General features: G+C 37.2%; 1 protein-coding gene across 1 annotated transcript; it reads left to right on the top strand.

The window, feature by feature from the left end:
* Positions 1 to 8,167: 8,167 nt before the first annotated feature.
* LOC110733826 (NADPH-dependent aldo-keto reductase, chloroplastic-like) lies at positions 8,168 to 10,525 on the top strand. Its single transcript, XM_021913897.1, has 5 exons — positions 8,168 to 8,613; positions 9,006 to 9,093; positions 9,211 to 9,486; positions 9,725 to 9,973; positions 10,172 to 10,525. The coding sequence occupies exons 1-5, from the start codon at positions 8,597 to 8,599 to the stop codon at positions 10,250 to 10,252; spliced, it is 711 nt and encodes a 236-aa protein (XP_021769589.1). The 5' UTR covers positions 8,168 to 8,596; the 3' UTR covers positions 10,253 to 10,525.
* Positions 10,526 to 24,724: the final 14,199 nt, after the last annotated feature.

Raw genomic sequence — 24,724 nt, 5'->3', positions numbered from 1 at the left:
ATGTTTTCATCATCTACTGTTGCATATTAGCTCTTTGTTGATTTCATAAACGTAAACTAACTTAGTGATGGTTGATTTCTTGTTTGTTTTCCAGGTAAATAGGAGATGATTTTCAAACGGCCAAGGACGACATTAGTTTTATTTGATAATAACATAATGTATTTGCCTATGCTTTTATGCGACCCATAAGCATAGTATTGTTGGGTTTTGCGGTGATTCCGCGCGGAAACAAAACCCGATAAACGGATCGCATGCATAATAATTACAACATAAATAAAAGCATGCAAAATAAACATAAACATAAGAGAAGAGAGAGAGAAGAGAAAGAATACTCACCCTCGTAGCGTGCTTCGCTCAACCTCGAGCTCGGACTTGAAAGCTTCAAGTTCCGCAAGTGCGAGAACCTCCGAATGTTCACACCCCGAAGCTTAGTCGGGGATAGACCAAAAATAACTTAGAGCTATTAGAACAAAGATTTTATCTTCTTGAAGATCCCTTAAAGTTCACCAAATCAAGTGCCTTTCCCAAATGCCAAATGATTGGTATTTATAGAGAATAGTTCCCTTGAAATCCCATCATCTTTCAATGTTGGATAGTTGGTAAAAAGGCAAAATAGAATTTAATTTAATTCCAAATTAAATTAAATACCCATGAAACAATAATCAAATGACAAGTGTAATCACACAAAGAGGGAGTAGGTGGGAGGACCACCTTGGCCTTGGAGAGCAAAGCAAGGCTTGCCCTCCCCGCCTACTCAGTCAGCCCGGGCAGCTGCTCGACCTTGGACAACAAGGCCAGCCTTGCGCCACAAGTCTAGGCATGCTAGCCCATGCCCGTAAGCCTACGGATGCCACCGCAAGCCCCACGCACACATGCAGGCCAGCAGTAGCACCCGCAGGCGAGCAGCAGCAGCATAGCAGGCCCAACAGCGCCCCTCACAAGCATGGCTTGCTTGTTGGCCTCGTTGGGCAACCCGGCTTGGGGTGTTGTGGTGCGCATGCACACGAAGCAGCCCCAGCCAGCCCCGCAAGCCACGACCAGCCTAGCTCGCCTTGCGAGGGCTGCGGTGGCTCGGTGCCTCGATGCTTGCTGCCCCTAGCCACTCGCCATCGATCCGAGGCGTGGCTAGGGCTCGTGTTATCCTCGTAATTTTAGAACGATATATTATTTGATTATTTTTCTCGTCTTCGTCGATTCCTGAAATCGACTCGACGCACGACGCTCTAAGTTCGTAATCCGACGTCTTTGTTTGTAAAAATCTATTCACTCGTTTAATCCTTCGGATTAATTCGTCGCTTCGGTTCGATTACACGATTGGGTATGGCCCGAAGGGTTCAGTCAATATTAAGCTATAATATTAATTATTCATTAATATTACTGATCGGAAGCGGCCTCCAGCTAGGAATTCCGATCACTTGACCTCACTGAATAATTAGCTTTTTAATTAATTTCGAACCCTTTATCGGAATAATACACTTGTTCGAAGGGCACCATTCCTTTGAATCTCTTACTTGCCCTTCCGGACAAGTGTGCTAAATGTGTATAGCTTATTTCCTATGTTACTTAATGTCTCTTCATGAACTACAAGGTAAGATTCTTCGTCATCCTTATTACGTCCAGAAGTGCTTCTCGATTTCCGAGTTCGACTGTCAATAAGCAGATGATTTCTAAAATCGATCAGAGCACGACCATGTATTTTTCACATTCTCGCTCTTGGAGAGGCCTTGTTAACAACAAAGACATGTTTCCTACTCTTAATAGGGGGACATTCCCAGTCTTGCATTGTTACCTTCCCTTACTAAGAGGCCCTAGCCGCCCAACTGTTGCCTATATAATCCCCTTGTACGGCAGACGTTTGACAACATCAAAGCGGACTAGTACTCAACAAGAGAACTAACAATACTCATGGTCGAGGAAAGAGGTTCCGATAGCCATAATGAGTGATATACTTATGACGATTGCTAAATCTCTTAAACTATTCTCATAGGTCGATCCGGTATAGTTCCAAACAGATACCTGAGCAAATGATTTATGATAATTTTGTCCTTGTAGCACAAGAAACGGTGTTATAAATCATACTACACACTAATCTCACGCGGTCATTAGTCGTCCAACTTTCAAATGGCCTCGATTAGGGATGATTTCGATATGATATTCAACGTTCACTTAATAGGTGTTTCTTTATCCAAGACATGGTCTTGATACCCTATTTTGAATGTTTTAATCGAATGGACTCATCATTTAATTCTAAACCACAATTAAATAAAAATGGAATAATAATTTACAGAAAAATTAAATTACTCCATAAATGAAAGGTTTAACATGGTGTTTTACACTAAGATCTCCACAACTTAATTAAAACACACAAATAGGGAAATTAAAGCCAATCTCCAATGTGCCTGATTCCCATTTCCTTAACGTGCTTGTTGTGTTTCACTTGAGGCAAAGGTTTAGTGAGTGGATCGGCTACGTTATCGTCCGTTCCAATCTTGCAAATTCTGATTTCACCCTTGGACTTACATTCCGTTATCATGTGAAATCGCCTCATGACATATTTGACTTTCTGATGCTCCCTTGGCCCTCTGGCCTGAGCAGTAGCCCCATTATTATCATAATAGAGGTAAATTGGACCCTTTATTGAGGGGACAACACCAAGTTCACCAACGAACTTACGAATCCAAATTGCCTCCTTAGCTGCTTTTGAAGCTACCAAGTATTCGGCTTCAGTTGTAGAATCTGCAGTCGTGCTTTGCTTAGCACTCTTCCAACTGAAAGCTCCTCCATTAAGACAAAACACGTATCCTGTTTGTGACTTGCAGTCGTCTCTGTCAGTTTGGAAGCTTGTGTCGTTATAACCTTCAACAACCAAATCCTTACTCCCACCATAGACCAAATATCCTTATTCCTTTTCAGGAACTTTAGGATATTCTTGGCCGCAGTCCAATGCACCTCTCCTGGGTCTTTGGTATTGGCTCGTAAAACTTAAGGCATACGATACATCCGGCCTAGTACATATCATGGCATACATGATCGATCCAATAAGTGAAGCATATGGAATCTGACTCATCCTCTCTTGCTCATCAGGTGTCTTCGGACACTGTTTCTTGCTGAGAGTTATGCCATGTGACATGGGTAGGTGGCCTCTCTTGGCTTCCTCCATGTTGAATTGTGCTAGTACCTCATCGATATAAGTACTTTGGCTCAATCTAATCATCCTTTTAGATCTATTCTGATAGATCTTGATGCCTAATATGTATTGTGCCTCTCCTAAGTCCTTCATTGAAAAACACTTTCCAAGCCAAGCCTTTACAGACTCTAACATTGGAATGTTGTTTCCAATGAGCAATATGTCATCGACATATAATACAAGGAATGCGATGTCACTCCCACTGACCTTCTTGTAAACACAAGACTCATCTGGATTCTAAATAAAACCAAACTCAGTAATGGCTTCATCGAATCGCAGATTCCAACTTTTGATTGCCTACTTTAGTCCATAAATGGACTTCTTAAGCTTGCATACCTTCCCAGCATTGTTTGGATCTACAAAACCTTCCGGTTGTGTCATGTAAACAATTTCTTACAAAATCCCATTAAGGAAGGCGGTTTTGACGTCCATTTGCCATATCTCATAATCATAATATACGGCAATTTCTAGGATAATCCGGACGAACTTAAGCATGGTGACTGGCGAAAAGGTTTCATCATAATCAACGCCATGAATTTTCCTGTAACCTTTTGCCACCAATCTAGCTTTGTATACATATACATTTCCATCTTTGTTGGGTTTCAACTTGAAAATTCATTTGCAACCGATAGGTGTGTAACCTTCGGGCAAATTAACCAAGTCCTAGACTTTATTTTCAAACATGGAGTCCATCTCAGATTTCATGCTTCTTGCCAGTTTGCAGAGTCTGGGCTCGTCATAGCTTGTTTGTATGTCTCTGGCTCATCTTCATTCATAACTAGGATGTCTTGATTCTCGGTTAATACAACACCGAGGTATCTATCTGGTTGAGATCTTGGCCTTTGCGACCTACGTAGGGTAATAGGTTGAGCATTTGCTTTATCATTTTGACCTTGACCGTTTTCAACAGTTGCTTCCAAAGAACTTTGATTGTCAGTTTTGTTAGTTTGACTTTGTTTCTTACCTTCTCGAACTTCATCAGGTTCGATTTTCCTCCCACTTGTCATTTTGAAAAGATACTCTTTTTCCAAAAAGACACCATCTCGAGCAACAAATATTCTGTTCTCAGACTAGTTGTAGAAGTAATACCCCTTTGTTTCTTTTGGATAGCCCACAAAGAAACACATGTCAGATTTTGGTGCAAGCTTGTCAGATATGAGTCTTTTGATATATGCTTCGCAACCCCAAATCTTAAGAAAAGACAACCGTGGAGGTTTCTTCGTCCATACTTCATATGGAGTCTTTTCGACAGCTTTTGTTGGAGCGTCGTTCAGTGTAAGTGACGCGGTTAGAAGTGCATGTCCTTAGAAAGAGATAGGAAGATTGCTAAGACCCATCATTGATCGAACCATGTCTAACAGAGTTCGATTTCTCCTTTCGGACTCTCCATTCCATTGTGAAGTTCTGGGAGGTGTCAATTCTGAGATAATTCTATGTCCTTCCAGATGATCGTCGAATTCGTAGCTCAAATACTCGCCACCTCGATTTGATCAAAGTACTTTGATTTTCTTGCTAAGCTAATTTTCCACTTCACTCTGAAATTCTTTGAATTTCTCAAAAGATTCAGATTTGTGCGACATAAGGTAGACATATCCATATCTACTAAAGTTGTCCGTGAAAGTGATAAAATAGCGATAACCATTTCTTGCGGTTGTGCTCATTGGTCCACATACATCCGTGTGTATAAGACCTAATAAGTCACCAGCCCTTTCTCCCAACTTGGAGAATGGCTACTTTATCATCTTGCCTAGTAAGCATCCTTCGCAGTTTTCAAACGACTTTAAGTCAAATGAATCAAGAATCCCTTCATGGAGAAGTTTCTTGATGCGTTTGATGTTAATATGGCCAAGACGACAATGCCACAAGTAGGTTTGATTCGATTCAATGGTCTTAGCTCTTTTGGTGGTATCATTAACATTTGTCTAGTCACATTTAGAATGTGTGATCCCATAAAACATATAAGCAAGACATTTAAAACAACCATTGTTATAGTCTTGTGGTATCAAAACAACCCGGCGTCCAATGTCATAGATCAAAAATATGTTCGATGGTAAGCAAAATATAATAAAACAAGAATTAGTTCTATTACAAGCCAAAGACAAATAATGTTCCTACAAGCATGAAGGAAAGACCATCTTCATTGTCCGCTCGTAGTTGCACATCCACTTGTGAAGCCCTCTCACTTGGTCCCTGGAAAAAGGGAGCATAAAGTGAGTCATACATGGTATCCAATACCTATGAATAGCTTATACACAAGCGGTTAATACCTATGAATAGCTTACACACAAGCAGTTAAGAAGATACCAGAGGTGGATGGAACATTCCTCCTTTCCTCATCCCTTTGGAAGATCTTGCATTCCCTCTTGTAGTGGCCTTGCCCACCACAATAGAAGCATCACATCTTCGCTTTTTTCTTGAACTCCTTCTTCTTTGCTCTCAAGGGGATTTTGGTTGCTCCATAGGAGTTGGCCTTGCGAAGTAGCTGCACCAGATCTCTCAATGAGTGTGACTCCTTCCCAACAGCTATACGCATCCTAAGTGCATCATAGCCCGAGTGGAGTGAGGCAAGCAAGATATGGTCCGCCATCTCATCCTCCAATGGGATTCCGAGAAGCTCCATGTTCTTGAAGAGCCTAGTCATTTTAAGCACATGAGGTTGGAGGGGCATACCAGGTTTCAATTTGGTATTGTAGACCCTTGACCAAAGCCGGTACCTTTCTTTAGCAAGGCAACCCTCGTCTGGTGACTTTATCTTCATGTTTGAGAGTGACCTAGTCACGTCAAACACAAGTCCATCATAATTGCCATTGAGACTCTTGGTGACTCTCACATTGACAATGTCCTCAAGATCTTGGAGGACCATGTCTAGAAAATAGGAGGAGAACTTTTCCTTTCATTCTTCTGGGATGGAATTAGCCATTAGTCGTGAGACTTTCTTGCAATCGGAAGACCATGCATCATGAGTATCATCACTCATGATTCCCTTCGAGTAGAAGCTTGGAATGGGAGTATCAAGAATGTACTCCATGGAATAATTCCGAAGAGTTTTCCGGAGTTCCCTCTCCCACTCCTTGAAGTTGACCAAATTTAGGCAAAATGCCAACTTCTCCGAGAGTTCCGGGCACATGTAGTTGTTGTTGGTATTAGTTGCAAACATGATTCTACAATTGAAAGGATTTGCAATGAAAAATCATTCATAAAACCAATAAGTTTGAAATTTAATGCATACATGCAAATTTTCAATCTTATTAAGCCATTTTATCTACACATTTAAAATTGTCCCATTTAAGCGAGAATAAAACGATTCCAAGACCCCAAAAATCAAAAAGTGATTAAGCATGCTTTGGCTTGTCTTAACACTTAATATTTTAAGGTAAGCAATCCAATTGCTAATAGCTCTAAGCTACTCTTGGTTCGATAAAACGTCGCATCTATTGCTTTCTTGACGTTTTATCTCCATTGCCACGATATCTAAGGACTCCTTACTGATATCCTTGACTCTAACCAAAACTAACGTGTATGCGATGCCTTGCTTTGGTAAGCGCATCAACATACCTTACTTCCCTAGGAAAGTAGTAATGCCTTGCTTTGGCATAGCCCATTACTATTCTCATTAGTTCCGCAAGTGTCATTGTGGAATGGCAGATTTAACTCAATTTTTTTTGGGACTTAGGTTTTCTATGTTGGTTGATCTAAGTGAACTAAACTAATCATTCAACATTCAAATCCTAAACATGCATCTAACGTCGCAATTATATAAGCAAAATATATAAAGCCTAATTAAAGATGCATTTGGCAACTAGCATGACCCCTTGAACTTGAGTCTTCAAATCTTCAAGGGCCTTCATTGCATCCTCTTGGCTCGTCTTCTTAGAAATGCCGTCTTTGAGACATCACCACCAATTATGCAACTACTAGAAAGGCTAGGACTAATCTAAATAATTTAAGTACAAAAATACTTAACGGCACGCAGTCCGTATTTAAATTTACAAAATAACGCGCCATTTTGGGTAAATAATTCAAGCAACAATTCAAAACGAGTGCAAAACTAGTTACTAACTTAGGTGGTTAATCCAATTAACGCGCCTAATAAAAACTAGTCAAAGTTGTTATCCGATTATGTGAATTAACGCAACAATAATATCTCAAAATAATTAATGAAGCTCCCACTAAATTCCACATCCAACTTAATTAAAATTAATCCAATTAAAATTAATTAAGCCGGTTAACCCAAACTTTTGCCAAAAATCTTGCAAGTGCCGAGAAAAGCCGAGGCCTAGCCTCGTTTTAATTAAAACAAAAAACCGCAAAATTAATAGCCCTTTACAGTCGAGTGCCTAGCATCCAAGCCACGGGCTGCCATGCGTGGGTGCTGCCCTGCACAGCCACTGCTGCGCCAAGCCACGTGCTAGTGGCTGACAGCATCTCTCGCACGTTATGTTGTCCCTAGCAGCGTGCTTGCACACACGCAAGTGGTGGCCTCAAAGGCCATGCTGCTGTGCGGGCTCTTGTTGCCTAGCAGCCACATTCCGCACCACACGCAAGCCACCTTCGCACCAAGCTGCTGCACCAAGGCTCGCACACACCAACTTACAAGCACACTGCGCACTCTCGGCAGCCATATGCGGACTTCGCAAGTAGCCCAGCTAGCCGAGAGTTATGCTCGAGGCTTCGTGCCTCGATTTGCATGCTTTGTGCCTCTTTTGTGTGACATAAAAATTAATTCTAAATTATTTTCAGAATCAATATTGAGCAATATGAAAATAAAACAAGTCCAACTTAAATAAATTCAATTTTAGTGCACAAACCAAAATTAATTCAAGAACCATTCTTTAAATTATTTTTAGCTCAACTTAATGCTTCAAAAATTGAGGGCTATTCTCACAATTAATTTAACCAATATAAATTAATAATGAGATTTGATAAAAGGAGTTGGAAACACAATCATCCAATGAAAAATTTCTCCAACACTAACTTGCTTAATGCCAAATCCTAAGTGTGGATTCCACCATATATTAACCATAAAGCCATGATCACTTTGGGTAAATTTGGTGAATCCATGAATGAGAAACGAAAGGCCAATTAACCAATAGGTAAATAGCATGGTAACAAACTAACAATGCACGTTCTCGGGCTATGGAAAATTTTGACAGATATTTAAGTGTGCTTATGGTTTCCCATTGTCTAACAAAATAGCAGGAGCCTTCTTGATTTCTCTTGGTAGATTAAACCATCTGTATTATATACTTCGTATGTATCAGTAATTCATATATAAAGATCTGTACCTATCAAGCTATTAGCTTCTTAATGTGATTTAAGTGTCAAAGCATATGTTAGCTCATTCTGCTGTAGCTCACTTATTTTACCTGATGCAGTTGGGTTACCGACACATCGATTGTGCACATATCTATGGAAATGAGAAGGAGGTAATTAAAAAAATTTAACCATAAAGATTCACTGTTCTCTTTATAGTGTCTCCTTCTGTTTTGTTTTGTTTTAATTTTTTTTTTTAATTTTATCTTAAATATCTACTCCAATTTGACTGAATTTTTCCCCCATTCTTGCTCACATGATAATGCTTTCCTTGATTAAAGGAGTTGTTTTGAAGTTGGGATAGTGAAGCGAGATGAGTTATTTATCACCTCCAAACTATGGTGAATATTAAAACTTTATAAGGCTTGTTTTGAGTATATTCTTGTATTCAAGCCTGGCTAGATATTTTTCAGTTTATTTATTTATTTTATGTTATAATTTAAGAAGATGATTATGTTTAGCATGAAGGATGAACATTTATCACTTGGTTTATGTGATTATGCAGGAACTTTGATCATGAACCAGAAGATGTTCCAAAGGCGCTAGATAGGACTTTGAGTGACCTTCAACTTGAATACTTGGACCTATATCTTGTATGTAACTTATTTTAATTGACAAATTACTTTAAAAAAAAAAAAAAAAAATCAATCTATTTGAATTCTGATTTATCATATTAATGTCTTTTCATGGATCCTATTGTTATATGAAAGATCCACTGGCCAGTAAAGGAGAAAAAAGGATTATATGGTAACAATCCTGGGAGATACGTTCCAGCAGACATACCTAGTACATGGAAAGCAATGGAGGCGCTCTATGATTTAAGTAGGGTTCGAGCCATCGGAGTTAGCAATTTCTCTATAAGGATGCTAGACAACCTTCTTGAATCTGCCCGTATTACTCCTGCTGTAAACCAAGTTGAATGTCATCCTATGTGGCAACAAGAGAAGCTGCATGAATTTTGCAAAACAAAGAGCATTCATCTATCTGTAAGTGTCCCAAACTCCCAATTTGATGATTTTGTAGTGCTTTCAAATATGATATGCCTGTAAATTCTGGCAAAAGGTTAACTTTTTGAAGCTGTTTTATTGTGAGTGGAGTGGGGATTGATTCATGCGTGGTTTTGTCACTAGTCTCGCTACTATTTGTAGTGTATACTGGCGTATCCCTTTTGCAGTTTTGCTTAAAGATTTTAATAGAATTTCTAGTAAATTTCTTGTCTCTCAGGGATATTCACCTCTGGGTTCTCAAGGTTCTGGTGCAAAAAATAAATGGATTCTTGCTGATCCTATTATCACTACGGTTGCAAAGGAACTAGGAATTTCTCCTGCACAAGTAGCTCTTCGCTGGGGGCTTCAGAAGGGCCATAGTGTACTGCCTAAAACCTCAAATGAAGCAAGGTTGAAGGAGAATATGGATGTTTTTGATTGGTCAATTCCAGAAAATTTACTCTGCAAACTTTCTGAGATTAAGCAGGCAAGTACCCATCTTAATTCTTAATGCAACCTAACTTCGCCTACTGTTTCAGTCTGGTATTCTATATAATTGAATGCATATTTTCATTACTGGAATGTTGGGCTGAAGAATGGTGACTTAGATGAATGCATATATATGCTAGCTAGGGTGTCATGTTGGTTTTGCGCTTGTTAAATACCTATTCTTTGGGGGATGCAGGAAAAATTTGTTAAAGGCACGGATAGGGTACCATTTGCTGGCTACAAGGGTCTTGAAGAACTATGGGTTGAGCAAGTCTGAGCATCAACTCATATAAGTTCAATAAGGATTTTATTCCACTAGGTAGACTATCTTTTAATAGTGTTACCTACCTTAATAAATGTCTTTAATCTTTTAGTTTTGATGTGTAATTTGTCACATTCTAATCTCATCCTCTGATTTAAAAATGTTCTGGTAAGTTAGTAGAACCTTTTGAGTCGATGTTTATTACGCAATAATTGTCTTTTATTTATCAGTTTTAATATGTGTAATTTGTCACGTAATCTCATCTAATATTCTGATCTTAAAATGTTATGGCACAATATTATGGGTGATATGTTAGTTTGTTATCTAGTTATATTGCGTTATTTAAAGAAGTGATTATGTTTTTTTTGGTTGGAAAGAAGTAATTAAGTTAAGGATAGGTGGTTTATTGGAGTAATCAGTTTTTTTTTTTTTTTTTGGCTTTAGTGTTTGGTGCCTTGGTGTAGAGTTAAAATTTAACTTTATTATTTGTTTTTTTTTTTTATAAAAGGCGAAAGAGGGACCTCACCCCTAAAAAGACAATTTGATACACAAAAATTACCAAGTGTAGGGATGTTAAATTTTGAACTTCCCGGCTTATTTTTAAGTTACATATTTCTTTTATCACGTTTGTCAATACACAAATTTAATGATTAATATGTATTATTAACTATATTAAGTAAAAATTGCACTCTCTCCGTTCCATAATTTCGTGCCTGTATTTCTTTTTGGGTGTCTCAAAAGGTTGTGCATGTTTTTAAAAATAACACATAATTATTGCATTTTTTTTTATCTTTCTCATATAAAATACACATATATTTATGAGACGGAGGAAGTAAAAAATTGGTATTTTGTAAATTAATGCATTGAGTCGATTTTGTCAAGTCCCACATGATTTGTAAAAATCGTCAAAATTCGATGTGAAAATATACATTGACATCATTATTGTACACTTGACATCTAATAATAAAAAATTTCCTGCCTAATCTAAAGCTAATGTCATCAATCTATGTTTTTATTATTATTTTTTTTTTTTTTTTTTTTTTTGCAATGATGCTTTTTGATTTAATGAAACCTAATTTGAATTAGGTTGGGAAAATATAATCAGCTTTGTTTTCTCTAAAGATAGCTTCGACTTCCGAGCTAAATTCTTTCGACTCCATTTTATCTCACCTGATCCTATCCCATTCCTTACGTATTAGTCTTATCTATTTTATACGTACCATTGAATTAAGAACTGTCAAATATTATTATTGCCAAGTTGCGTATTGTTTTTAAAACTTTTTAGTGGCTTTGACTTATAAATGTAACTTATATATAACAAACAAAATTTATCTTACAAAATTTTCGAATTAGTTACAACATACATTTTTATTTCAACATTTAATTTATACAAATACAAAATTAAAAATACAACATAGTCACACAATCAAACTCACTCTCAATGTCTCAAGGCATTGTTGCCACCACTGCACTTCCTTGCCTCCAAACTACCACCCCATCCATCCCTTCCCAGTACCGCTACCCCCTTCCTACAGCCATTAATTAATGCAACAAAAATAGAAGGACCTTAGCATAATTAACAACATTGTATATGTAGATTACCAGATATCAAGTCACCTTTAAATCTTAATAGAGCTTGAAGCATATTAAATTGTAAAGTAAATTAGTTATTGTCGCTTGAATCTGAACAAAACCTTAAGGTATACAACTTTGAAATTAGGTCATCGGACCTTCACGTACAATTCAACTCAAGTACAAGGAAAAACATCCTTGCCTATATACATTACTTATAGATTTAGTGTGGTCCAAATTTCAAAAGTCTACACTTTTAATGTTGGCATTATTTAAGAGCACATGACATTCTCTATAAATGTCTAGCCTATTCATTTGTTTTATTCAAGATTGTTCTGGAAGTTGGTAAACTTTGAAGATATCTAATGGAATTCCCTACACAATTCTATTAATATCATAAAGCTAGACTTGCTAACATACATATCAATTATTATTCGTGTTTGACATCATTTGAGAGTAATCCACCAAATACAATCCTCAAAGGTATCACCCTCCTAAGCAATCTTTGATTATTCCTCTTAACACAAAATCTTCCTGTTCACTATTAACGAGAGTTATATATTTGTTTTAGAAAGAAAAAAAAAATAGTTTTTAATAATCCTAACTTTGGCCAATTTTTCTTAAAATTTAAATTATTATAAATTAATCTTAATTTTGGGATATTGACACATATTAGGCCTAACAACTAATAAGTTACCAAGCCTATTATAATAGGTTATTTACCACATATCACCAATCTATTAGTCCAAAAAAGGGGGATAAAAAAAACCCAAACAAAAAAAGGAAAAAAAAAAAAGCTAAACACTAATCCAACCATCAGCCCCACCCTCGAAATGAACCCCCTCCCCAACTCCACCACTGGAATCCGCCCTTTCCTTTCCTCCCACCCCCAAAACCACCCTCTCTTTCTCCCACCCCAAAATGTCTCCCCTACCCAACCCCACTGTCGGAATTCACCCTCTCCCTTTCCCCCACCCCAAAAACAACTGAACCCCCTTCCTTTATATCCCCCCACACCGAAAACCCACGGAGTATTATAAGTTAAACAAGTTTACAAAATACTCTCTTTGTCCCTATATTTTTGCCCCATTGCTAATATATATTTGGGCCAAATTTTAAAAGCTTAAACTATAAATTCATATTAAGCTATAAGAAATAATATAGTTATGTGAGATTTTATTTGATTCGCCTAATGCCTATTTTATTAAAATCAACTTTTTATAATTTTTACACATAGAGAAACAGAAAGCTTTTTAAAACGCGTCTTAAAGACCGTGAAAAATCAAATAGAGCAAAAAATAGGACAAAGTGAGTATAAATTATAATTCCTACATCAAACCGATAAAAATACAAGTTTATTTAAATAAAAAAATTATAAATAAATTAACAACTTTTTATTAAATATGAGTCCCACCATTATTGATACATTTACAAAAATACATTTCCTTTTATTTATCCTTTTTCCATTTGATAAACAAATTTTGTGTTCAAAATGGGACTTCTTCCTCAAATCAAGCCTTACTCGACTTTTCTGGTGTTGTTTGTTCGGAAGTAAAAGACATGGGAAGTTCTATATCCTAGGAAATGGATATAGCATGTGTTGTTTGGTTGACACAAAAATTATTAAATTGGGGGAAATGAAAGTTACAAGGGAAGTTTTAATTCCCATGAAACATGGGAAATCACTTATTACTTACCAAGCCCCCCCTTGGTACGTCACATCTCCCATGATTATCACCAAGCCCCCCTTGTTCGAGTAGAGTATTGAAAGAAAGAGACACTTGATATTTGCTAAACAATCCATTCCATTTTCATTTTCTGTCATTTAGTAAGTCATTCTAGGCATTTCAATAGCCCAAACACTTTTCTTTGCCCAAAATCCACATATATTAGTCCTTTTTTCTCTTATCAAAAACGCAATCCCGAAAACGAGAAAATCTGATCTTTGTTCCTCATAATATTTATCCAAATATTACATACTTGGATATCCCTTGAAATAAGATTTCCAATGATATATCATAAGCCCGATTCCGAGCTATAACGAAAAAGATATGATCGAAATACAAAACTCTACCCAAAACCAACATCCTTGCACTATTTTAACCATATCGTTTGATCTAGATAAGATATTGACCTGATTCCAATTGGATTGGAAATTAGACTTCTAGAGTTTTCCAACAATATATTATTTGTCTTAATTCAAGTTTGGGCTCAAAATTCATGATAAAAACAAAAACCGCAAAAATTGGGTTTTCGACGTGAAGGGCCAATTTTTCCGCGATGCGTCAAAACTGTCGCGTGGGGCCAGAAAATGTCGTCACGTGACAAAATTGTAGCGTGGCGCCAGATGATGAAGTGGCACAATGGTATTTTCCTTATAGCAGTGTATTTTCTATCTTTTTTCCGTCTATTTTCTATATATATCGTAGCCTTTCGAGGTTAAAGGCACTGTTTTGTGCTCATATTCTCTTTAATACTCTTATTATTTATCTTAATTTTTCATCTTTCTAAACCTTTCAAAATTCCTCCTTCAAGTGTTCCTAGACATTAATACTTCACCCGAAGCTCTATCGACAGTCAACTGCGTGAAAAGTTGATCATAAACCCTGAGGTTTCAATTTAAACTCAATTTAATTTAGTTTATTTAAATTTATAAATTTCATTGAAGTTTACTAACCGTTTATTCATGATGTAGTTGCAAGGTTTCGCAATCGAAGTAAGAGGATTTAATTATTCCTTCGTTTAATTAATTTTACAATATTTATTCTTGCTAGCATCATGTTTAGGGATCGTTATTTTTAATTATTAGTGCCACATTTAGGGATTGTTATTATAAATTATTAAATTAGTATCATGTTTGGGAGTTGTAGGGAATTTTTCAACTCTTCGCCCTATTTTGGGTCATGTTTTTAAACATGACGGCGCTCCAAGGAAAAGAAGCTAGAGAAAAAGAGTCGCCAACAAGTTTTAGGAACTTGTAAACCATTCATGATTATGAAGGTTACACCCCATTCACAATCACAGAGATTGCCAACTCCATAGTGGTCCAGAACCATGAATGAATGTTCGGGGATGATGGTACGAATTTGACCTAAGAGAAGCCAACCCCGCCCTAAATAGGCCTCTACTTAAGTCTTTTGATATTCATGCGCGCTCTTCGATCAACATACATATATCAATTTAATCCTAAACCTGTTTAATCTACGTTGGTTGATTATTAATGCACAATCAAATCTAATATTGGTGATCACTTGAATTAAAATCATATTGAACCTAATTCAATTATTAATTATCTTATTAGGCGTGATTTCAAGTACAAATTCCCTTTAAACCTGCAAAAAGGGGCGTGATCAAGCAATAGCAATAAATCATGAATAATCAAGCAACATATGATTAATATAACAATCATCATCATCAAAACGTCGCTAGTAGTAAGGTCCTAGGCATGCATGATACTAAACAGATAAATAACAATCCTAGAATGTCACTAATACAAAATCAAAGCGTTATCCTAAACATGATACTAGAAATCAAAATCAAACATGTTATCCTAAACATGATTCTAATAACGAAATCAACATATTCTAAGCATGATTTCTATTCAAAATCAAAAGAATAATTAAGTAATTAAATTACTTACTTTGATGCCTCGGCATTCTTGCTATTAAAACAATACACAGGTTAGTAAACTTCAAGAAATTGAAATCAATAAAGCAAATAATAAACTAAATTAATTAAGAAATGAAATATGGATTTGGGACCTAATCCTTAGAACTATCAACCTTTCACGTCGAGGTCGAAGGCAACGTCGAGTATGGTCTGGAGTATTCGAATCTCGCTCGCAAAGGAAGTATCGTGGATGATTTGGGGTGTATCAAGGATGTGTTTAGGCTAAGGCTAAGAACATTGGAATTAAGAATTCCGGGTTGAGAATAATAATGGATGATAGGTGATTGATGATGATTGTTAATGAAGGTTGCAGCCGATTGGGACTGATTTGAAAACGGGAAAAACGGCCTCTATTTATATGGAAAAAGAGAGTCAAAACGATCAGAAAAAGGTCAAAAATTCTAAACAAAATAGTTGGCCCCTATCAGGGCACGACAAGGTTGACGTGTCGCGTTGGTCTTGTTGTCATACGATGGTTTTTGAGGATAACAAAGTTGTACGGAGGGTTTGATTTCTAATGGAATTATGTTTGTGAAATATATCCGAATGTATTTGAATTTGAACGGGATAAGGATTATCATATGAGAAGTTTTATTCGATCTTGAACTTCTTTGATCTTTATCTTTTCAACAAGGATAGATTAGAACCTTCTAGAGGATTCTAGAAGTTCCTAACTGATTTAGGATTAGGAATATGATCATAGGGCCTAAATAAAATATTTGGACTCTATATAATCATTGGGTCGTACTAAAGGTGGCCTTGGCTCGGTTTGGGCTCGGTTTAGTATTTTGGCCATAACTTATCCGTTTTAAGTCGGATTTGGGCTTATAATATACGTTGGAAAGCTCTTTTCAAGCTCCATCCAACTAAACAATATTTAGACTAGGAATATGGACAAATTTGGACATTTTTATGATTTGGGCATGAAATGAATGGTTTTGGGTTTAAGGACACAAAATGAATGATTTTAGATTAAAACATTTTAGGTAAGGTTAGAAATATGGTCAAAGTCTAAGGAAACTTTGCGAGACTCTTTAACTCTTTACCGAACTCGTCATTCATAACGTGAAAGGTACTCATCACTAGGTTTGGTTTTTGGGGAGACACAATCAGGTGTCTACAAGCGTTATATTAATCTTGTTAGTATCATGCCTAGAATTTTATTATTAGTTATTTAGTATCACGTCTAGGATGCATTTAATTCGTTCTCTAATTATCATCAATTATAATTTTTTTTTAAAAGGTGCGCACGAACCACCATGGTTGGGTAGTCGCCGCTGCTGGCGTGCGCTGGTGGTGGTGGCCGCCGGCCTGTGGTGGCGTGTGGCACTGGCCGGCCGGTGTATGGTGGTGTGTGTGGGTGGTGATTGAAAAACATTAAAATTAAAATAAAGGGGAAGGGGAAAAGAAAATAAGAGGAGAGAGAGAGAGTTTACCTTTGGGTGCACTCCACCTTAGGCATATGGTGGGTATTTATACTCCCTCTCAATAACCCTCCTACTTAAAATTCCTTCACTACCCTTAATGATCTATTTCCTAGTCAAACTAGTATTTTGACTTTCTTTAAAAACTCATCGACTTTAAAATTTCCTTTTATAAAATAATATGCCCCAATATTTCCAAATCATGAAATAAAATATTTTCAAGATTATTAAATAATTAAAAATAAACTTTTAATTAAAATAATTCTTTTTAAATTAATGAAAAACCATAAATATTTCATTTTGAATTTAGATACTTTAAGAAATACTTATTTAAATTAAATTATGTATAAAAATACGGGGTATTACAGCATGTGAAGAATAAGATTGTAAAGGGAAAAACTTCTGAAAGACAGCATGTCAGGATCTTATAACTCCAAAGGGGGACAATAAAGATACTCGCTCTTGTTTTTCGTGTTTCAAGCATATAAAGAAGCGTTGTAGTTGTTGTGAGGTTATTTTGTCTAAAATCTCTTCTTTAGATTCTGAGGGTGTGGTGGCTCCCTAGTCTGAGCCACCAAGGTATCCATGAATATTGCAGCATGGAACTGTAGGGGGCTTGGTGAGGCGGACTCCCCTAAAGTTCCATATGTTTCATCCTTAGTCTGCTCTTTTGTTGTAGATATCATGTTTCTTATGGAAACTTTAGTTTATGTATAGTGTGTTGTACACAAAAGTTGTTGTTTTTAGGTTTTGACGGTTTTTATGGTTCTGATGCTCTAGGTCTTAGCTGGGGTTTGTTAATTTTTTTGGTTCTCCTCGGTTTCAGTGGTACCTAATTCTGTTTCTCCCCATGTTATCTTTTGTAAAGTGGTTGTTCCTGGTCAAGAAATAAAATATATTATCTTTGTGTATGGATCACCCCACATTTCTTTTCAGAATACAGTTTGGGCAGAAATCACTGATATTTTATGTATTGCACCAAATGTAGTTTTATTGGGGGAATTTTAATCAAGTTGAATACTTATCTGACAAGGTGGTGGGTTCTTTAGCTATTTCTGGTCGACATGAGTTTTTGGACTGAAAACTAAGTTCGGAGTTGCTAGATATTCCCTTTTCTGAACCATCTTTCACATGGACTAATGATTAATTGGGAAATCCTATCTTTGAAAGGCTTGATAAGGGTTATGCGACTAGGGCCGGGATGGATACTCATTTTGAGGCTTTGATTTGTCATCAACCGATCTTCTTTTCAGATCATGCAACAATTATTTTACGTGATCAAGGTCTAGGGGACGAGGAAGCGACCTTATAGGATTGAAAACTGGTGTTTAGAGTACCAAGAGGTTGCTTTACTTATTGCTTCGTCTTGGCAGAATGAGTTTCCAGGATCGCAGATGTTCTCTTTTTCGTGTAAACTGGATAATCTTCGTCATCATCTTCTATCTAAGTATGTTACTCACAAGCGATCTTGGGGCATAGACTGGAAGGATTTACGGGATTCGGTTACTTCATAAGCTAACAATCTAGAGTCTGGTTTGGACCATTTGTCGGTTCATCACTACTCGTGGGGACAATATTTCTCAAGCTCTAGCCACCTTTTTGTATTGGAAACAGCGTTCTAAACTAAAATGGGATGGTTTGGGTGAATCTCATTCTCGTCTTTTGTTTATTTCGGTGCATGCTCGTCGTCGTCGTAATAGGATTCACAGCTTAAAGATGATTCTGATATCTGGGTTACATATTTGGCTGGGGTTTCTAATCTCCTTGTGGATCATTCTCTAGTATTTATAATTGTCATGGTTTTCCTCCGGCTCTTACGGATTTTTCTTGGGATAGCTTGGATTTGCCTTCATTCTCGGCTTCAAAGCGAGAACGACTTTTGATTCCTTTTTACGCAGCTGAAATTAAGGATGCAATGTTCCATATTGGAAATGATAAATCCCTTAGGGCGAATGGTTTCTTTTGCAGGTTTTTTTTAAAATCACACTGGTCTGTTGTTAGGACCCAAGTGATTTCTATGGTTCAATATTTTTTCGCTCATGGATATATGCTTAGAGAGTAGAATAAAACTTTTTTGGTTTTGCTTCCAAAGGTAGAACATCCGGAGCATGCTTCTCAGTTTCATCCGATTGGGTTATGTAATGTAATTTACAAGTGCATTGCAAAATGTTTGACGAACCTTCTTTGAAGGGTTTTACCTTATCTTATTTCTTATTTTCAAAATGCCTTTCTGCTTGGACGTTTAATGAGTGATAACAGTTTGATTGCTCACGAACTACTGTCGTATATGAATACTTCCACTTAGAAGGTATGTTCTGCTGTTCTAAAGTTAGATATGAATAAGGCGTATGATAAGGTGAATTGGGAATTTTTATGATAGGTTTTGCAGGCTTTTGGTTTTCCTTCTTATTGGATTCATATTATTTGTCAATGTGTTTCAACGATTTCATATCAGATTTTGAGAAATGGCATCCCTTCCTAATTGTTGTATCCTGGGTGCGGAGGAGACCTATTATCGCCATATCTATTTGTGTCTATGTATGAGAGTTTTTCAGCTATGATAAGGCGTGCTGAGAGGAACGGTTTGTTTCAAGGTCTGTGCGCTCTAGGAGTGCTCCGATTGTAGTGTTTCATTTGTTCTTTGCAGACGATGCTTTATTGTTTTTTGGAGTGTCCCTTGCGGATTGTGAGCAGTTGCTTTTTGTTATTTATAATGATTTTTTTTCGTCATCTGGGCAAATGATTAGTCTACAGAATCATTTGTCAAGTTTGGCGTCGGGCGTCGACCTTGTAGATGCAGGATCGTCCATTTTTGGGTAGTTATTTATTTGGGTATTGACAGGCTAAAGTCGTATCACCTAATCAAAAGTAATTCCTAAAACCACTAACTAACATAGATAGGGAAGTAGGGTCGAATCCACAGAGAAACAGTGTTATTTTATTCCTAATAAATTATTATAATCTAAATTATCAAGAAACAAGGAAGAATTGTGAGAATTATACTATGACAATAAATAAAATAAGGGAATAAGCAATAACAAAAAGATCTAGGGTCATAGGTTCACCAATAATTAATACTCCGGGATAAAACATAACAATCAATTATCAATGCATAAATTAACTAGATTATAAAGGGCTTTCGCTACATATTATAATCACATAATTAATCTATCGGTATTAAATCGCATCTCTCGAATCTTGACTTAACCATTTATAAATTAACCTGCCTATTGAAACTAAGCCTAAACATTAATTCTCATCTCTCGAATCTCGAATCAATATTGCAAAACTCATACATTTAAACCACGCCTAATCTAATTACATAACATTAAATCAATCAATAGGAAATCAATCAAAGCATTGAAAATCAATAATAATAATTCACCCCCTTCATATTATTTATGGATCCCCACAACCCTATAAATAAATCTACTCACACATATTGAAATCTAAACTAAGCAAAGCAAATAAATAAGACATAATTAATAAGCAATTAAATAAAACATGAAATAAAAGCAAAATAAACAAAAGTAACAATAACGTTATACTAGAAATTGCGTACGAATTCTCAGCTAACAAAACAAAAGCAAAGTAAAATAAAAACAAAGTAATTAAAAAGGTCTGACAAAAGCTAAAAACTAATTTATGAAAATAAACTACTAAACTAATCTAATACTACCCTAACCTCCAAACTAAAAACTAAGAAAACTTGCTCCCTTACGTAACTACCAAATCCTTTTTATAAGAAAGGAAAAGGAATTTGTTTTTCAGTCAACTTCTAATCCTTCTGAAACTAAAGCTGCGTCCAACATCCGCAATACGTAGGCTTTTTTTTACATCTAAGCCCAATTAAAATATAACCGACCAAACACAGTAGCTGCCAAACCAATCGGGTACTGTGCCGTCCGATTAGGCCCGGTCAACTGGGCAACGTGTTGGGCTGCTTTGATCCTTGGATTTGTAACTTGTGCTTTTATATAAATTGGCCCAATTTCCTTCTTCTTGATATCCAAGTATTAAACTAATAAAATTAGTACTCCAAATAAACCAAGCCCTTACTCACCGAACCAAATTTAATTAGCTCGATCTTGGGCTTCAAATATACGGTCATAAAATACGATCCGACTCCAATATCTTCGTAGCGGTCTAATAAGACCGGAAATTGTCATAACTCTGCAAATTCCTACAAAATAATACCAATTCTACGAAAACACTAGAAAACGTATATTAGTAATAAAAATAGCTCCGCAGAGCTCAAATAAGCACAAATATGACCGTGGGACGGGGAATAAAAATATATAAAATAGAATCATTAGGTGTTCCGGTTGATATGGGACGGGGAAAATGTAAGGAATTTCATCCTTTGATTGACAATTTGGTTAAGTGTCTTTCTACCTTTGCTTTCTTTCGTCTTTCAACAGTAGCAAAATTGTTATTATTAACTCAGTTCAGATTGCTTCTTTTAATCATGTTCTTTCAATTACTAAGGTTCCGTCAACTATTTGCGATATATAGGATTGATAATTTGCTGGCCAGATTTTGGCGATGCTCAAGCAGTTCTTCTCGAGGCTTGGCTTTGGATTCTTTGCAAGTCCTCCATTTACCTAAAGGCTTAAGAGGGTTGGGTGTGCGTCATTTGGGTTGTATTAATTCGGCTTTGTTGGCTATACAAACTTGGCGTCTTATTCAACATCCCCAGCTTCTTGTTTCTCGGGTTTTTCGGGCCCGGTACCCAACTTTACTTACTTAGAATGCTTCTATTTCTTGTTCTCGTTTGTTGTGGGGTTGTCGTAGCTTGCTTGTGGGGGTGTAGGGTTCTTTCACAAGGTATAGCTTGGAAGATTGGGTCCGGGCTGAAGGTCCGCATTCTGGAGGATAGTTGGGTGCATGGAGTTTCAATTTCGTTTAAGGACTCGACTCCCGGGGTGGATTTACCTTCTAGGGTGTTAGATTTGTTGGTTCCGCGTTCTTTGGCGTGGGATGTTTCCTTGAATCATAGGTTGCTTCCTCCGTCTACAACTTCGAGTATTCTTCGTTTGGAAAGGCCAAGTCACGTAATGGATGATTTAGTCTATTGGAAATTTACTCGTGATGGTTCTTTTTCGACCAAATTAGCTTATGTACACTTGGCGTGTCAGTTGTCTAGGTCTCACAACCTAGTGTTGTTTCGGGAAACGTCTTTGGGGATTGCCTGTTCTTCCTAAATGGAAGATCTTTGCTTGGACGTGCTTAGTCTAAAGGGTGTTCCAGTTAGCCTCTGTTACTGTTTCTATCATCAATGTCCTGAAATGGCTTTGCATTTGTTTCGAGATTGTTCATTTACGGTGTTTATGGGATTCAGTGCCTTGGGATATTCTTTTAATTTATGATGTCTCCGGCTCTTTCCTTGGAGGTTTGGTTCTCTAGTTTGATTTCTAGGTTCGTGGTGTTTAAGGATTGGGCAGGTGTGGATTGTATCTTTGGTTTATGCTCGGCTATTTGGTTAACTTGAAATAGTTTGCGCTTTCGGTATGCGATTTACTCCCCTCAGTCGGTGTTTGCTCTTGCTGGTATTTGGATGACTCGGAGTTTAGATGCTAGGGCTTTTCTTTCTACTTGTTTCCTTGCTTCTCCTCCTGGTTTTCCGTGCTCTCCAAAATTTTTTGTTCTTAAGGAGGTTGATTATGTTAGTTGTCATGTTTGTCTTGCTTTTGATGGTGCTTGGGATCCTGGAGACCATAGTGCGGGTATTGGGTGGGTGTTTTTGGAGATAGCTCTTCTCGATGTCTAGGTGGGGAGGCTCAGGCATGTGTTTCCATCTCTACACTTTAGTCTAAATTGCTTGTTTTTTTGTTAGGTTTACGCCATGTTCAACATAGGGGTTTCGATAAGGTTCAACTTATCACTGCCTGTAGCTTTGTTCCTCTGATCTGTTGATTCGTGATCAAGGGATAATGGATATTTTAGTCATTTGGATCATTCAGGAAAATCGGGAAATCACTTCTACTTTTCAGGCTTGTTTGGTTAAAAAGATGCCTCGTTTTTTGGTTGCTTTTGCTCATTGTATGGCTGGTTCTTTACTTTGTTTATGCTTTTAATTTTGTTTATCTTTGTCAAAACAAAACAAAAAAAAAAGTCATTTCCTAGAAAATGGACAAGGGATTTTACTTCCATGAATTATAATTCCCTACGAGTAGTATTGTCAAAGAGGTTTGAAAGTTCGGTTTCGGTTCAGATGGAAATCGGTTCGGTTTGAAATCAGGTCGGTTTGAAATCGGTTCAAGTGTCTAACGGGTTGGTTTCAGTTCGCTTTAAATAATTATCGGTTCGATTCAATTTCGGTTTATTCTTGAGAGGTTTAAATTCGGTTCGGGTTGTGAACGGTCCGGGTAGTATATGTTTCGGTGCAGACAGGTTGCAGTTTGTTAACGGTTTGGTGTTAACGGTTTTTATCCCGATTCAAACGGTTCGGTTCTTTTTTGGTTCAGTTTTATTTTTGTTCGGTTTATAACTGGTTCGGTTCATTAACAGGTTCGGTTCTTCTACGATTTAACATTATTTGGATCGGTCTTTTTCGGGTTGACAAAATTATGATTCGGGTCTGTTTTTGATTTCAAAAAATCGGTTTTTTATCGAGTCGTTTGGATTCGGGAAATTAAACGATTTTGGTTTGAAATTTGATAGTACTTGTTTCAGGGTTTTTTATGCGTCCTGCGGGAGAGTTACAACACCAAGACTAGATCCACGCGCCTGTACCTGCGAAACAACGGAGACTCCCGGGGGTGGGAGTTCTGCCTCCGACGATCAAGTTAGAACGTGTTCGGATGTAAAAAGCGCGGAATGTAAAGGGGGATCAGGCTCCTCTTAGGAGAGGAGTGATCATCCGGTTGTCTGTGACAGCTTCAATATCTGAGTGTTTCACTCTCTGATTTGTGTAGATTGAATGTGTATTCAATTGAGTTACCATTTTAATTGATGTAAATGATCGGTATTAATAGTCCTTTGGGACAGGTTCCCTTTTAGGTTATTTAACCTAAGTAGATGGGCTACCCACCTTTTAACGGTTTCTAGGGTTATGGGCTTAAAGCCTGTTTTCCCCTTTGAATGACACATGTCATGCTCTAATAGGCTCATTAAGCGCTGAGCTTAAGGACACGTGTCGCGGCGGCATTGGTCCACATGCAAGGGTATTTTTACCCTAAACATTAGCCCCTCGGAAGGAGTAATCTCTCTTTTAAGAGGGATTGTTCCTTTCGAAAGTAAGACCCTTTAAGCCTCTTTGGTCGACATTTGTCTAGTTCAATAAAAGAGGGATTTGATTAACTTGGAATATTTTGATACCTTGAATGGTATGACATTTTCTAAGTTAATCAATCGTAATAATGATTGTCGCTGAACTACACAGATGTCGACTTTTATTGCTTTTAGCCCTACTATGGTGATAGCCTCAGATCAGGCGGACTGTCGGCCATCGTGCAGGTGGGTAAGCGCTCCATATTATCTGGCCATTGGCCTCTTTAGGTTGTTCTTAATAGGAACAATGCTTAGCTGCTAAATTTTTGGACTTAGCTTAATTTGTTAATCTAGATTGGCCGTTTGTATGATACTTGGAAAATAGCAGGCACCAAACGGAATATCTAACTAAGATAGCAGCTGCCTGTTATTTTATAGGCGGTAGCTTTAGCTTTCCTGGTTTCACCAACCTAAGTAGGAATAGTGGCCGAGTGTCGCCTGTTTATCAAAAGGACAGGCGGCTTCGTTCGCACCGTTTAGGTTCCATTTTAGGTTATTTAGGTCGAGCGACTATGAGTTAACCTTTGGGGTTAATCAATCTTTGTCACCT

The sequence above is a fragment of the Chenopodium quinoa genome, unplaced genomic scaffold (genome assembly GCF_001683475.1).
Source record: "Chenopodium quinoa cultivar QQ74 unplaced genomic scaffold, ASM168347v1, whole genome shotgun sequence".
Taxonomy (NCBI): Eukaryota; Viridiplantae; Streptophyta; class Magnoliopsida; order Caryophyllales; family Amaranthaceae; genus Chenopodium; species Chenopodium quinoa.
The sequence above is the reverse complement of the archived record's forward strand: the minus strand, read 5'-3'. Positions and strand labels throughout refer to the sequence as shown.

Excerpts from the sequence above, each read along its gene's own strand:
- LOC110733826 (XM_021913897.1), top strand. Across the intron at positions 9,094-9,210 it reads AATACTTGGACCTATATCTT|ATCCACTGGCCAGTAAAGGA; the intron begins GTATGTAACTTA and ends GTTATATGAAAG. Across the intron at positions 9,487-9,724 it reads CAAAGAGCATTCATCTATCT|GGATATTCACCTCTGGGTTC; the intron begins GTAAGTGTCCCA and ends CTTGTCTCTCAG.